The sequence below is a fragment of the Sycon ciliatum genome, chromosome 2 (genome assembly GCF_964019385.1).
Source record: "Sycon ciliatum chromosome 2, ocSycCili1.1, whole genome shotgun sequence".
NCBI classification, from domain to species: Eukaryota; Metazoa; Porifera; class Calcarea; order Leucosolenida; family Sycettidae; genus Sycon; species Sycon ciliatum.
This window is the reverse complement of record NC_088644.1, coordinates 8,727,453-8,744,406: the sequence shown is the minus strand read 5'-3', so window position 1 is coordinate 8,744,406 and position 16,954 is coordinate 8,727,453. Positions and strand designations below refer to the sequence as shown.

The 16,954-nt window shown below is 44.7% G+C and overlaps 1 protein-coding gene across 1 annotated transcript in view; it reads left to right on the top strand.

Annotated features, from left to right (window-relative positions):
* Window positions 1-4,693: 4,693 nt before the first annotated feature.
* The window catches only part of LOC135810719 (uncharacterized), a 14,472-nt gene continuing 2,211 nt past the window's right edge, over window positions 4,694-16,954 (top strand). Inside the window, exons 1-4 of the mRNA XM_065324200.1 lie at window positions 4,694-4,779; window positions 8,178-8,342; window positions 13,846-14,133; window positions 15,349-15,990. Of these exons, the coding sequence (XP_065180272.1) occupies window positions 8,243-8,342; window positions 13,846-14,133; window positions 15,349-15,990 (1,030 nt within the window). The 5' untranslated portion in view covers window positions 4,694-4,779; window positions 8,178-8,242. The remainder of the gene's footprint in view (window positions 4,780-8,177; window positions 8,343-13,845; window positions 14,134-15,348; window positions 15,991-16,954) is intronic.

Below are 16,954 nucleotides of genomic sequence, written 5' to 3'. Positions count from 1 at the left end.
ACCTTGCTTGTCATGAGCAATGCTCTAACCACTGAGCTATGGGACCGGGCTGAACATAGAAGGCGCTGACAAGTTTTTTCACTCCAAAGGCAGCTCACAACACGTGCTACGCATACTGATGGCACTTGGGTCTTTCTCCCTCCCCCAGGGGACCAACCACGGTCAGTTTCTGGACCCTACCAGAAGTGAAAGAGAGTGATAAATTTATAAAAGGATTGGGAGAACTTCAAATTCAATGGAATAGTAGGGGAAGTAAACTGCCTGAAAAGAGAAAAAACGCCAGACCCACCAGGACTCGAACCCGGGACCTTGCTTGTCATGAGCAATGCTCTAACCACTGAGCTATGGGACCGGGCTGAACCTAGAAGGCGCTGACAAGTTTTTCACTCCAAAGGCAGCTCACAACACGTGCCACACATACTGATGGCACTTGGGTCTTTCTCTCTCCCCCAGGGGACCAACCACGGTCAGTTTCTGGACCCTACCAGAAGTGAAAGAGAGTGATAAATTTATGAAAGGATTGGGAGAACTTCAAATTCAATGGAACAGTAGGGGAAGTGAACTGCCTGAAAAGAGAAAAAACGCCAGACCCACCAGGACTCGAACCCGGGACCTTGCTTGTCATGAGCAATGCTCTAACCACTGAGCTATGGGACCGGGCTGAACCTAGAAGGCACTGACAAGTTTTTCATTCCAAAGGCAGCTCACAACACGTGCCACACATACTGATGGCAGGGTCTCCACTCCTAGGTTCCGCCAGCTGTTGACAAAGGAAAATCGTACATCTAGGTGAAAGAGTACGGGAGGCGAACACCGTACACACTTCTGAAATGCGTAGCTTTCAGTAGTACACCGTACATTTTTTGCAGAGATCATTATCTGCACCGTACTATAATGGGTACTGGAAGTTGTACACACCTGTTTAGAGTATATTCAGCGGGCTCTATAAGCTAATCCAAGGCCCTCGACGCGTCATCAAAGAGTAGTAAAATTACGATTGAGCAGGCTCTAAACTCTGATAAGGCCCTTGGTGGGACCGTCACTGATTGGTCATCTCCTGGCCAACGAGACAGACCTCGTTCTAATAATAGAGATATTGACATAATAATAATACAAATAATCTACGTGGAGATAATAATTTTAATATAGCTATGAATATGGTATGGTATTGGTATGGTATGGTATTGATTTATTTGAATTCGGTATCTCAACAGTACATTGTACAACTTGGGAAGATCCGAATGACATAGATACATAAACATAAAAGTGGAGTAGGTGCTACAGCTGATCATTTTATCGCAGTAGGCCTTGACGGATTATGCTAGCATAATTTTTCGCATAATTTCTACCAAAATCGAATAATCGCATAATTCGAGGCAAATTGCATATGAATCGCATAAATTGGAATAATCCGCCTGTTCGCATCAAATTCCATACAGTTGTACATGTTCTACAAGTACAAGTAGAAGTAGATGCACCAGGAAGTCGTAGGTTTACGACTCCCTTGATAACATGTCCAGTCCACTACAATCAGTGACGGTTGTAGCTAGGTCGGACGCGTCCGGACGGTGCGGTGACCCCATTGAACTTTTGCTACTACAGTACAACGCCCTCAACAAAACAATTCCCCTGGTATTTTGCACAGAACCATCATCAGCAGCATAATAACACGTGAGCATAATGCGGCATAATATGATAACTTTTAGCATAAAAATAGCATAATTCTGCGATTTTTTCAGCAATGCGAAAAGCATAATTTCACGAAAATATTAGCATAATCCGTCAAGGCCTATATCGCAGATTGTGGGACTAAACTAATACCAGTATGCAAGTACACAAGAAATAAAAGCTGAATAAATACGACTGCATGAATAGGATGAAGGCCGCAGACATCACGCAACTACGTTACTTGTTTGACATGTATTTACCTTGTATTTTATAACAAAAATATTATTGAAAACCCAGAATCGATTTTCTTGTTCCTATCATCAGTGGGAAAAAATACGGAACTAAGGATACAACCAAAGAAACTGAATGATAATAATAATAGCTATGAAAAGTATGAATGCCGCAGACATCACCACGCAACATGACAATTAGTTCAAGGTTTTGTTTTGTGTGTTTCCAAAATCGATTTTCACGCTCCGATCATCAGTGGAAATACGGAACTAAAGAGATCAAGGGAAAAAGCTGATGATCGGAGCGTGAAAATCGATTTTGGAAACACACAAAATAAAACCTTGAACAAATTGTCATGTTGCGTGGTGATGTCTGCGGCATTCATACTTTTCATAGCTATTATTAAACTTTTATCTCCACGTAGATTAATGATAATAATAATAATAATTTTAGGAAACTAGAGGCCACATGCCACGTACTGCTCTTTTCTCTCCGAAACTCAACACTTGCAAGCCAGATATGAAAGAAAGAAAAAATCATCAGTCACACGACCGGGACTCGAACCAGGGACCTTGCCATTCGCAAGGATAGATTAACCGTGCATCACTGTGGATAAGAGTCATACTGTAGCTCAGTTGGTTAGAGCATTGCTCGCGAATAGCAAGGTCCCTGGTTCGAGTAGTAGATTAGTAGTAGTAGTACGCTCGTAGATTTTATTATTTTACTAGGGGAGTCCCAACAGGCGTTGCCTTTTTACTGGGAACCCTAGTCCCGGTGGTGTGACTGATGATTTTTTTCTTTCTTTCATATCTGGCTTGCAAGTGTTGAGTTTCGGAGAGAAAAGAGCAGTACGTGGCATGTGGCCTCTATATAAATTTCCGAAAACTTTGAAATTCTCCGTGAAGTCCAAATTTGAAATTGCAATAATAATAATAATAATAATACTCCCACCCCACCCCATTCCCCCCCCCCCATACACACACACACCACACCCCTACCCACCACCCCCCCCCCCCCCCACCACCCCCACCACACACACCCGACATTCTTGCCGTCATCAAGCAAGACATCCGGGAAAGTGCTGGTGCTCTCCAAGTGTGTGCTGGCCAGGAGGCAGGTGCAGAAGCCGCAATCCATGCCATGGCGGACCTCTACCGCAATGATGACTGTCAAGGAATTCTCCTCGTCGATGCGTCTAACGCATTTAATGCACTCAACCGGCAAGTGATGCTCCACAACATCCGCATCATATGCCCTGCTGCCTCTGTCGCTGTTACCAACTTCTACCGCAGAGCAGCTAAGTTGTTTGTGCATGGTGAGGTGGTCTTGTCTCTGGAGGGCACTACACAGGGGGATCCTCTGGCCATGCCAATCTATGCCGTGACCCTCATTCCGCTGTTGGCTGCTCTGGATGCCTCTACGAGTCGTTTTCACCAGATATGGTATGCTGACGATTCTGCAGCAGGTGGTAAATTGCGTGCTGTGCGCCACTGGTGGGACTTACTCACAGATCTTGGCCCCCACTTTGGGTATCACCAGAATGCTGACCCTCAGGCCAGACTGGACGTCAAGGGGAGGGGCCTCTGGTCCATGCAAAAGGATGCATTTTTTTGACATAAGGGTTTTCTATCCCTTCGCGTCCTCTTACATGACTAAGTCCCTCTCTGCGACCTACAGATGGCATGAGGAGCAGAAGAAAGCGGCTTATGGTGAGCGGATCTGGCGGGTGGAGAGGGGCAGCTTCTCTCCATTGGTGTTCTCCTCTGTCGGGGGAGCTGGCGGTGAGGCCCGGAATGTGTTGAAACGTCTCGCCATTCGCCTGGCAGCGGCAACCGGAGACTCGTACAGCGTCCTCATGGGACGGATCCGCTGTGAGCTAGGCTTCACTCTAGTCCGTGACTCCGTCATGATGTTGCGTGGTAGTTTGAGGAAGGTGAATTTCAGCCATCACCCCAGCGATGTCCTGCAGCATGAGTCGCTCATGCCAGTTTGACTCGGTTCAATTTGTCTTTTGTGTCTGTGCATGATGATGTCACAGGTTTGTTTGCCAGTTTTGGTTCTGTTGCCGTTTAACCTCCGTCTTTGCTTTTTGTTTTGCTGTTTCCTTTCTCTTCTTCCTCTTTGCTCACGTTGATGCCAATTTGTTGTGAGTCCGCATGCTTTGACTCGAACTCGCAAGGTTGATTATTATCTCTTGCACCTTTTACTGGTTTAGGACTTGTGCCCAGTCCTGAAGTTATTGCTCATTGTTTGTGTTTTTGTTTTTTATTGTTTTGCATTTACATTTACATGTATTTAGAACACATGCTCAATTCATGTGCAAGGTTGATTGCTATCCCTTGCACTTATCCGGGCCTGTGCCCTTTCCTGTTTTATTTCATCTCATAATAGTGCATAATAAACCATAATAATATTATATTAAAAATAAAAATAATAATAATACTGGGCATGCCGTCGGCTGGTTGGGACAAGTGACGTGTTGCGATCGAGGTGTGTATCCTTTGTGTGACGTGTTTCAGACGGGGACATCCCCTGGACAGGCCAAGACCTTTTTTTTTTAATGTATGGGATGAGTACAACCAAGAGTAGATAAAACTCTTGGTACAACTATGAGTACAAATACGGGAAACACCAATTCTAGTGATACGGTACGGGGACAGTTTCGGAGCGAGATACGGGATACGGGACAGTTTTCACAATTTTTCTGGTCAGGGAGTAGTACAATACTTGCAGGTTCAGGTACTTGTATTTAATAAGACCGGGGTTCTGACAGGAGTAGGATTGTAGTGGGAGCACTGTTCCAGGCATAGTGCACTGAGAGTGAGCAGAGGTCAGGGCTGAGCGTAGTTCGACTTTTTGTGGCGCCAGTTGACATCAGAGGTAAGACGTAGCTGCAGCTTGTTAGCCTTTTTTGTAGGTTCGTGGTATTTTGTTGGCCTTTCTTGGGATCATAGTTTATACCGACTAGCCCTTTCCCAAAGATGCCAAAAAATTCGCAACTTTATGCTTTTTGAAACGGTGCCAAAACAAGTGAAATTTGCTGAAATCGCATCCATATCAATTTTTCAGAAAAAGTTCAAAAGTTGCTGATATCGCAACTCAAAACCAGCGAGTTCTTTGTGCATTATGATGCCAAAATTAACCAAAAATGGAGCGGAAATAGACAACACAATGCAAGTATTATGGACTGGCATATGTTCACAGAGTAAAACATTAGCTATAGGAAATTCAAAATGAACAGATTTGAGTCACTGTCCTTTTTGTTGTACCTTCGCACAGCATTCAGGACATAGCGGCATGCTCAATGCTGCCACATACATGTACACGTACAATGTACATGATGATGATGTACGTACATGTACTAGTACTTCAAAAAGTGGCGAAAAAAGTGGCGAGCATCTTTGGGAAAGGGGTAATAGGTGGTACCCTTAGCATTGAGACGGTAACGCTAACGGTAAAAGTGAACGTTGCATTTTGCGTCAAATGGACTTTATGCGTTAGCAATCTGACGCTACTTCAATGTGAACCGTTGCCATGGTGGATATGGCAACAGTCCTTGCCAGTCCTTGCCAGCCTGGCACGATGCGAAATTTTTTAATTTTTCAAACAAAATTGTTTCTCTCCTCTCCTTTAGCTTTCTGAGAGATCTCAAAAAAGTGAAGTCTTTCTTTACCTTATACAAAAGAGAAAGACCAAGGAACTACAAGTTACGCTATACTGTCCACTAACACCACCAGTTACTAAACAATCAGCTCATGCGATAACATTGCACGACACTGACCGACGGTACTGACGTTCTACAACTAACTGGCTAACAGCTCTAGCACATCTTGGAGTACCGTCGGTCAGTGTCGTGCAATGTTATCGCATGAGCTGTTTGTTTAGTAACTGGTGGTGTTAGTGGACAGTATAGCGTAACTGGTAGTTCCTTGGTCTTTCTCTTTTGTATAAATTAAACCTTGGCTCTCCATGATCTGAGTCTCTTCCTTTATCAAATTTTCTTTTCGGTTCCAGTTTCTCGAGTGCACAAGTGTTCTTGCCTAGCAGTATTTTTCGGATTTCGTCTCTCTCCGAGAAGCGAGTTCTGGCGTTGGCGTTGTTACCTCTCCGGTGCTGGAGGCAGAAGACGATGAACTGGCTGGCGAGTGGTGCTGAGCAACAGCAGGCCGTTCCGCCGGGGAACCTGGCAAAAAAACGAGGTCACTCATGATGGCAGAGAGCTAGTCTAGCTTGACGCGACAACAAGCAAAGTGAAAGCAAAGTGAAAGAGGAAGAGGCCTTTCGTCCACACACGCGTTTGAACTTCCGCGGCAGTACAAAATTATCCCAGGATCCCGTCAAAAACCTGTCAAAACTCACGCATCCAGTAAAATGCTGATAAACCAGATATCGTCAAGCCTCACGCTATTTTCGACCAAATAAGGTTTCAACGCAGAACTTTATCTTCATTTCCCTGGTCCGGAGTAGATAGCTTCGAAAATAGCGTTAGCGGTTTTTTTGCTAAGGGTACCTAATACCGACATAGCTAGTAATCATGGTTGCTGAAATTGGGGCAATTATAAGATTCTAGTAGTAACGGTTAGAAGGCGATCGGATATTCGAGAATTTGTGGAAAAGTACTAGATTAGTTTTGCTGAATATGATGAATTTGGGGTAACTAATTATTTCCTAGTTGAAGATTAAAATACTGTATAAGTACACATTTTCGTTCACGAAATCTTTCGTTAGATCACTCCACCAGCAGGCTTGTCATGTACTAAGTTTCGTTTTGGTCGAGGTCTGCCACCCCGAACATTCAGAGAGAAAAACACTTTAGTTTGGTACAAATGGGAAGAAGTTGACAAAAAGAAAGGAAAGAATATACATGTACCTACTGTTAAAGGAAAGAGATAAATTCAAAACAAACGCGACACTCCCTACTAACTCCCCTAGACACTCCCTGCTAACTCCCCTAGTGTAATGAGGATCAGAACCGGGTCTAATACCCATACGGTTCAGATGGTCGCAAGACCGGGGCTCTACCAACCGTGGATGGTTGTAGTACGGCACTCTGTTTCCGAACACGGTGTTCCACTACCTTGTCATATACTATCAAACTAAAAGCATGTATAATTATGTAGCATTAGTGCTAACGGTGTTACGTGTCTACACAATCACAAAGTCATGTGCCGGTACAATGCATGACTTCAGGTTGCACCTCATGATCATCACTGTAGCCGATTGTTGCCAAAAACCAGGGATTTCCCGATATTGTAAACTTCACATAATGCTCGTTTTGTTCCTTTCTGATGCTCATAATAGTCTTATAGTGCCGAATATAATGCCGGCATTATCCGCTGGACCCTACACACCATTCTCAATTCAAGTGGTCTCTTCGCTGCAACTTGCAATATAAAAAAATTTCACGGTTCGCGTGAGACTCGGCTGGAAGCCGGGTTTTCCGCATCCGTAGGAACGCCACCACCCTTCAAGGATCAAGGCGCAGATGCAGCTCCTAAAGCGGTGGGAGGTGAGTAGATCAGCTCACCAGCAAGTGGTCAAAGACCGAAAATCCCATTCACTGCATCCATGTTTTCCTCGTGCCAGGCCACGAGTTCCCAATTAACTGTGGGTCGCAGCACGGCTGGAAAAAATCCTTCCGCTTCCAAGCAGGACTTGAACCTGGTACCCTCTGTTTCTCAATCATGGTCTTAGACCATCCCACTATGCCTGCCTGCACTATGCAATATAATAATTATGGTAAAAAAGGAGAAGGACAAAATGTTACGAGTTATGACGAACCGTCCACCAATGTAACCAGATCATACTTATACAGTCGGCGAGTGCGACAAAAAGGCACAAAACTGACAAGGAGTACTGAGACATTCAGCTACCTGACGCCTAGCTCCAACACTTCTCTAAGGCGCAAAGCAACAACCTGCCAACTTGGAAGGCTCCTAGTTGGAAAGGTCCAAGAGGGGAAAGAAAGCGCAACGAAGAAGAGCACGAGCTACACCCCACGACAACGTATATGATTCTGGTTACGTTGGTGGACAGTTTGTCATAAATCGTAACATTTTGTTGCTGCAAATTACAATAATACATTATTTCAATCAAATCGAAAATTTGATTGAGATCGAGATAGTGTAATTTGCAGCGAAGAGACCACTTGATTTGAGGATGGTGTGTGTAGGGTTTTCAAGTAATGAAATGGCTGCAGTGGAGCTTGCGCACATTAAGAAAATGTGTTACTAATTGCTATGACATTGTCACTTCTTTTATGTTTCTACACACTACAGCCAGTGACGGCATCCTCTCAGCACCATACTTATCTGACCCATCTATTGGAAAGAAGCAGGCGAATATGGTTCAAGCTTCCATCACACACGCAACTGTTCTACTGCTGAGCCTGAGCATTATGCTCTGTGCTCATGCACAACTACCTGGTGGTGGACCACTTCATGGTGAGATGCTATGACTTATTGTTGAAGCAAGATCTCCTGTCGGTTATCAGGATCAGAATGCCACTCAACAGTTGCCCTGTAGATTTTGAAGCAAACTACACACGTTCTTTCACAAATACACTAAAAGTAAGCCACAGCTGCATGCCGAACGTCGCAACAATCATCAACAGCCACAGCAATCGAGAATGCGTACCTCCTGCTAACACCCCACCATGTAACTGGCGCTCAAAATCAGACTAACCTGTAGATTGTTCGTGCCGGGAGACTGAGAAATTATCTACAAGGCACCTGTGGCGCGGCACTCTGATCTCAGAGTCTGCTATAGCCTAACAGAAACACCCCAGCTGCTACGCCAAGGGCTATGACAAGGAGTCGTAGCTGGAGTATTAAAAAAAACCATCTGCAGGCTTTCTGACAAAGCTGTATTATGCCCCTAAGACTAATTTTTGTCTAAACCAAAAGATTATGCCGACCTTACACGTTGGAATCCGTATAATTATGCTGGAGCATAATTTTTTGACGAAATCCCAAGATTATGCCAAAATTAATATTATGCCGGCATAATCCGCCAAGGGCTAACTTCAAGTACTGCTTTGAGCCGAATTCTGACTTTGGGGCTCATAATATGGCCGAATTTGGACATTTTCTTAGCCGATCGAAAAGCCGATTAGAAAATCCTAGCCAGGCCACGAGTTCCCTGTGGTGTCCTTCTGCTTTCAAGCAGGACTTGAGCCTGGTACCCTCTGTTTCTAGATCATGGAGACCATCCCATAATGCCCAAGTAAAATTCAAATACCTTCAAGCAGTGCTTAGCAAATCAAAAACATCATTTGTCCATGGTCACTGCGAGCATGGCACTGATTATTATCAAAGTTTGTGTGGAAGCTCAAGAGAAAGACAAACTGTGCAAAGTAAGAAACTAAAGTTCATCAGCCAGTTTACAAGGTGAAAATGTTTGGATCGAGATTCTGGATTATAAGTTGACCGTTAATACTGGGACAAACAGTACAAGTCGTAGACCATAATACTCGCAAGGAAACGTCGGTTTAAAGGGGAAGTTCACCCTAAAATCAAAATTAGATATGTTATTGGGAAAAATCAGCTGAGTCGATTGGTGTATGTCTCGTCTTCATCCGGTGACTATAACCGGAGATATACGCAACTGAAATATCACTTTGATCCCCGGTTTTTGGCGCCGCCATGGCGTCACGAATCTGTGACGTCAAAGAGATAGAGGAGCTCCTGGAGCTCGGAACTTTTACTTGGAGTTGGACGGAGAAGAAAGTGAAGTCGTGAATGTCCAAGGCGGAAAGTCAAGCAGTATGAGGCTCAGAGCGGAGACGATTCAGGGTAGGTCTACCTCCTTGTCAGGAGATGACAGTGACTCCGAGGAGAGCGAGTTGGACGCCAGCGAAGGAACCGGAGTATACCGAGGATGAGATCATGCAGATGGCGAGTGCGGAGCAAGTTGGTGTAAATGCTGACGAAGCTGCAGCGGCTGCTGCCGACACTGACCCTGCTGCTTGCTTAGAGGACTGCTGACCACCTGCCGATCGCGTTGGCAATACGTCCTGGTGTGAATGTGGCAAATGCGTCGTTCAATTATTGCGGAACGACTGCATTTGCTGCAAAGATGTTCCGGAATCGGCAGCCGCGGATTGGTTACAGAGTCTGGCTGCATTACTTGCACCTCACAGTTCGAGGAAGGCTGCAGCAACCAGCACGCACTGTACATTGTACTGCGTGGCTATTTGGGCAAGATCCATCAGCAGGCCGGATCGAAGCCATCTGAGTTTGGAAACCGGTACGTGCTAATAGTGTAATACTGTCGTCGATTTTGCATCGGAGAACTGTATTTTAATTTTCTCATCAAAATTAAATACTGTTCCATGGTGCAAAAATATAACCAGGATATTGGCTTATTTATACTTCTTCAAAAATGTGTTGTTGTAGTGTGCTGCTGTTGCACTGAAATGTACGTTGACATGTGAGACTAACAGCAGGAAGATCTACTCCCCTGTTCCCCAAAGCAGCTCGCACCGTTACTCAGCATACCGACAATACATATGGCTGATGTTCGGAAAACTTGGCCGAGGAGTCCGGTGGAACACCTGCATAATGGACAAACGGCAAAGCAATCATAAGCTGTCACTATTTGTAGTCAGCCAGGTGCTTGCACGTGTGTGTGTGTAGCTGTATGGTGTAGACCAGGCTGAATTGTGACGGTCAATTCTTCAGCCTTGCAAGCTGTTGAATGGTGCAATTCCAGCACAAGTTGCTATGGCTTCTGCCGTAGCATTGCCATCATTGCCTCCGGCGATTGGCGTCAAAGGTGTGTGTGTGTGTGTGCGCGCGCGTGCGCACGCGCGCGTGTGTGTGTGTTTATAGCAAAAGAATAGTCATGAAAATGTACTGCCAGTGTTGCAAGCATATGTACGTGTGGATTTGATCTACACAGTGGGTACCATAACATCACCTCTAAATTTCCCGTGTGCTGACGGGGGTCTGTGTGCACGCATCAGCAGATATCATGCCATCGTCTGGACTCAATGCGCATGCAACTGGAGACCGAAAAGCTGCGGCATACGGCTCAGCATAGGCTTGAGCTAGGATCATACTCGCAAAATACACGCAGATAACAGTGACAATGCAACACAATAAAGACTTTCTTGGATTTGAAACTTACCAAGCAGAGGACTGAGCTAGTGACCACTGTATGCCTTTTCACGACATGTAAAACTTGAATTGAAATAAAACAAAAATATATTGCACGATCTTCTGTCTTCATTCAATACTACAGTCCATTTCAAAACTATAGACGCGTACCTAGGCAAAAACCGTTATGCCAGCATCTATACCACATAAAATCTGTGATCACTTTGTGCATAATTTTTTCCAAATTGGGCGTCTGTTATCCAATCCTTTAGAAACTATATGAGAGTAATTGTGGAGCGATCCTGAGCAATATTCCGAAAACTATTCTCAAAAAGTTCCAGCCAAATTTGAAATATTTCAAAAACCCTACGCGTCTATAGTTTTGAAATGCACTGTAGTACCTTGCAATCAACAAACTGCAAACAGCTTTGTACCGGTATCTGTAAATAATTTTCTCTACAAGTATACGATGTACTCAACACAGTAGATGAAACTGCCCTCTCCAACTCGCGATGTACAGACAAAATTTCAACACGCTCTCAAAGCACGAAATCACCAGAACCATTCACTCACCTCTTCTCTCTCCTGCCTCTCCTGATACTGCGACATCCTTCGCTTCGCTGGGGGACGCCTGTCCGGGAAAATCGATGGCACAGCATCTGCTTTCAGCTTTCGGCGGCACGTTTTGCCCATCTCTCCGTGCAAGTTCCTCTGGAAGGCATCTCCTCAAAATGTGCCGAACAAATTGCACAGCTCTCCTCAAACTTACAAGGTGGCAACTTCTCGCGGTGAATCGCTGCAACCCATTCCGCTCGGAGAGCTTTATCCCGCGGAATACGATGCACCGTGGTCCCAGGGGGCTTACCAGACTGGTTAGAGCAGCCGACAGCACAGCAAACCGTCATCGTGGTTGAAACTGTTCAGGTGGCAAGAAAGAAACTCCACAAACGCCACTCTTTCTCGCTCACTGAAAAGCAAGCAGACCGGGAACCTGTATCTCTTTGACGTCACAGGGTGTGGAGGGGGTGTGCGCCGGCCGCATGACGTCATTTTGCATGACGTCATGGTAAATTTCAAATTCAAATATCTCCAGAACGGCGTATCGCACGGCGATGGGACCTTCACCACCGAACTCAGCGCCTCGAAATCTACAAACTGTGAAATTTTGATTTTAGGGTGAACTTCCCCTTTAATTATGATACACAGATGTCAGTTCCCCGACAGTTTTCTTTTCGAGTACTGTTGCCAGTGTTGTGGACATGGAAATCTGGTCGCACGGCTAGCGGCCCCAGGGCGCTGGCCATGCAGCCGTGGACAAGCGGTACACACATGCATTTATGCGCTGCAGCGCGCTGGTCTCATCGGATCTTGACTTGTGGACTGCACGCAGCTTTCTGTACGCGCTGAGGCGCCGGCCCAGGTCAATCGACTGGATTTCCATGTCCGCTACAGTACAATCAAGAAAGGAAAACACACTGGAGCGCTCATTTTCCCATGTGAACCGTGTGGAAGGAGATAGTCTTCTGTGTATAACCAACTGGTATCTTGTCCTGACTGTTGCCTAGTGTATTCTGATTCCTGGTTTTCTGTTCTGTGCCGTGCACGTTATGGTGACAAGTTGCAGGTGGAAGTGTTAGAAGCTGTGTGTCAACGCATTGATAAGCCTGACTTGTGTGTTCAAAGTGATCGTATTATTCAAACTGTTTAACTAGTAGAGTATATTGTTGTTCGCCATCCCTTGCCAAAGGTTTGCCATTTTTTGTCACTAGCGTCATACCTGTTAGTATCTTTTTAAATAGCCTCTGGGTTGCAATTTTGTTTATCAGTACCACGGAGCTACCTTATGTGCGTTGTGCGAAACTTATATTGTCTCTATTCTCTTTTGCAACGTTCCTCTTATTTCTATCTTCGTTCCTTTTTGTCCATCACCGGTTTCAAATATTTGTATGAGAAATTCAAAAAGGCTTTCTTATTCTAAGTTGCTGCTTACTCTCATGTTATTGAGCACTTTCTTATTCTTAGTCAATGCGCAGATAGCTTCCATAGATGAATGTGACAAGAAAACGTTCTGGAACAAAACCATTGCTATTTTGTTTTGTGACATGAGCGTGTGCATTATTCTTAGCTATTTCGTATTCTTAGGAAAGGGTTTGCTCCCCACACTGAAGCTCGCGCTATTCCGCCAACTTTACATGATATGACACTTGACTGACTCACGACTGCCATCCAGAGCACACCAGAAGTCCATCGAGCCTTCGACTCGGCAAAGCTGCAAGAAAGCACCATGGCAGTCGTGAGTCAGTCAAGTGTCAAGTAAAGTCGTCGGAATAGCCCGAACTCCAGTGTGGGGAGCAACCCATTTCCTAACAATCATGGCCGAAGTCGCAACTACTATTTCGTATTTCTTATTCGTCTCTTTTTTCCTTTTGATAAGCGGATATTTTTCATTGTCGTCTCCTTTTCAAGTTTTCCTATGTCAGGGAACCTCATTTGCTTCCTTATCATTGGATCTATAGGCCATTCGGTTTGCAAACTCAAGTAAACACAATCAACAACCAATTCATTTCAAATTGACTGCGAATGCTCATCTTTGTTAGCAGCAAAAAGGTTCCCACAGTTCTCTCAGCCATTTCTCAGGTGCTTCGGCATCTTTGCAATGTGCCTTGTTGTTTTCCTATGGCGAGTATCAAGGACATGGATGAGGTTGACGGACAGACATGTGTTGTTTCATTTTAAATGGAAGAAAAGTATGCTGAGGCAAGTGCGCTTGAAACGGTAATGTTACCCGACGAGCATCACGTGACTTAGCCTTTGTGTCTGAACTTTGTTGCTGTGTATTTTCTGGTAGAATTCCATTTTCTTCACACCAATGTAACAGCCGTGACATGCAACACTACCGATCCGAATGCGATACGATTTGTATACCTCGGTTTTGGCGGCGTTAGTGCACCGCGACTGGTTCCTTTCTATGATGCTTCTGATCCAACCCAAACTGTGTACCAGCGTTTGATTTCAAATTCAAGCAGCTTCTTCATCTACCAGCTTCACATTATCAATTATGACGGAGTGCGAGCAGCCTACGCGTGTGGGCCAGTAGCAACACGTCAAATTAATCACTATACCATTCTACGCACCGGTAAGTAAAAATGCACGAACGCCGGAAATAATTATGATTGTAACATGGAAAAATATGGGCACAAGTTATGCGATTGAGTCCACCAACTAAACCAGATTTTGAACAGTCTATCGAGCAGTGCTCAAGCTGACTCTCATGCTGTGGAATGTCTCAGTACTCCTTGTCAGTTTTGTGCTAGATTGTGCACGTCTGACTGTTCAAAATCTGGTTTAGTTGCTGGATTTGATGCCATAACTTGCGCCCTCCTATTTCCATTTTCCAATTTTTTTCCTTGGCTAATCATCTAAGTTCATAATTATTATGATTCGAATTTAAGTAATAGACACTATCATCAGGGATGCTGGTGATGAAATGGTTGGTCAGAGATTTTGTACTACATGTATGTGATTATGTGCTGAAAAGAGATCTCTTGAAAGTAAATCTTAAAACAAGTATGAACGCCAGCCGTGTTTGCCAGTGTTGTCTGGATGATTGGAGATGCTGGTTTGAAGGACACATAAAAATGTGCTTGGAGATGGTATCAATGAAGCAAGTAGAGTCTCCGTGCTAAGTGGGAGCGTTTTACACAGTAAAACAGTATGGCTTACACAGTACACACAGTATGGCTCGCACAGAACACACAGTATGGCTTAACGTATAATGTTCACTAGCTTAGTCTTCTGAGTGTTGAGACTAAAAGGTGACAGTCCGTGAAAGCTGGACGCTCCTTTGTCCTATGCATTTATTGCCAACCGAAGTCGCACGCTTCCCCAAAATTTGAGTGCGCCATACTAGAAAGTCATTTTCAAAAACAATTCCTGAAAGCACCAATTCATTCATAGATGCATGGACGAAGATGAAATTCTCACAGAAGTCCTCTGGATGCTGAATTGAATGGTCTTGGTTCGAAGATGCTGCTAGACATTGTTCGGCCCTTATACCCATCAAACATAATCCCATAGTGATGCGTACAACATACAAAACACATGACCAAGACCAAGACAATGAGACCACGGACGAATCACTCATCATTCTCTCTCCTAGACCAAACTAGCACTATGCAGGCACGACACTCACTTGACAATGACTCTCAAATAAACGGAAGCAGGTTCTCACTCTCTGACGACGCGTCTCCAGCATACACCACATACCATAATATGCGTCGCACATCACACCATGCTCATGCATATACCACAAAAATTGTGCTCCCTGTATCCTGTATCCTGTTTCTTGCAGAGCCAATTCTAGGGATAAACACAGTTGATGGAGGTATGACTGGACTGGGACATCAGCTGACTATACCACATGTTTTCGATGAAGGATCACCCATCCGACCAGTTGTCTGTTTTCCTAATACTGGACAGCCAAGAAGGAACACGGTAACACTGGAAATATCTTATGATGATGGTCGCACACGTACATTCCGACCAAGCCCCTATGCCAGAGGAGTATATTTCCCAATTCCCAGTGTCCGGAATTCATCTGGCGTTTATGTGTGCCGCGCTGCGAATGAAGCGAACACTGTCCCTATTATATCCACTTTCGTTGTAGCCGTAAATTTCCGACCCGACCTCTCTAACACTGAGCGTGAACTTGCTGTTGTTGAGGGTTCCAGGTTCTTCTTGACAGTCTATGTGTCCAGCCGTCCCGACCTGACTGTGCTTGACCTGGTCAGTCCCAGTGGTACAAGGTCCTCGTTGCTGCCCCAATATCAAGCTGCAACACCCACTAACAATGGAATGACTGACCGCAAGGTGACAGCTCTGGTTGTAGCATCAGCGGATTCAACTCACACTGGCGTGTACGTGTGTGAAGCAACCAATCAAAACTCCGTGGGTTTACTTTCAAGTTCAGTCAATATCACTGTCCGCATTATCCGTAAGTTTAGTACTTTCCTCTAGCAGTCAATATAATGTGGAGTGTTTGACATACTTGTTTATCTCAATCCAGCTGTTGCCTGTGTGGCTGAGCGTCCTTTTCGCATTGCGCTAAGCGCTCGCGGGGGAGGGGGGCATCGTTGATTGCGTGCGGGTTACGCCACTGCCCTCATGCGTTCATTGTATACAATCACTACCTAAACTTGTCCCTGGTGGATGTGCTTCTTCCTGAACTCTCCGTCCAGATAACTCTAGGAACGTTGCTCTGTGATTACCTGGGTGTGTAGGCTACTGCTGGCGAGCATCGCAAGAGCCAGCTCATCGTTGCATTCGAACCTGATGACACAGCTTTTTGTTGTTCAGCAGATAAAAATAAGTGTTGGTGGGAAATAACCAATTCAAATAATTATCGGATGGAGAGCCAACTATTAATTTATAGAAAAGAAAAAGGATCAAGGAACTACAAGTTACCGCTATAATGTCCACTAACACCACCAGTGTTAGTGTTATTTGAAACTCGGATGTTGAGCCATCAATAAATGTAGAAAAGAAAAGGACATATGGATACGAGTTAAGAGTAACTCTCCATCAATGTAACTGGATACTATAATTATACAGTCAGAAAGTGCAATAACTAGGCACAAAACTGACAGAGTACTGAGATATTCGACGTCCTGACACCTAGCTTCAACACATCTCCGTAGCGCTAACCTAGCGCTACGGAGATGTGTTGAAGCTAGGTGTCAGGACGTCGAATGTCTCAGTACTCTGTCAGTTTTGTGCCTAGTTATTGCACTTTCTGACTGTATAATCAAGTTACAGTGATGGAGAGTTACTCTTAACTCGTATCCATTATGTCCTTTTCTTTTCTACATTTATTTATGGCTCAACATCCGAGTTTCAAATGGCACACCTGATGAGCCGTCACGAACCATACGGCGAAACGTACGTCGTGTGAAACAACT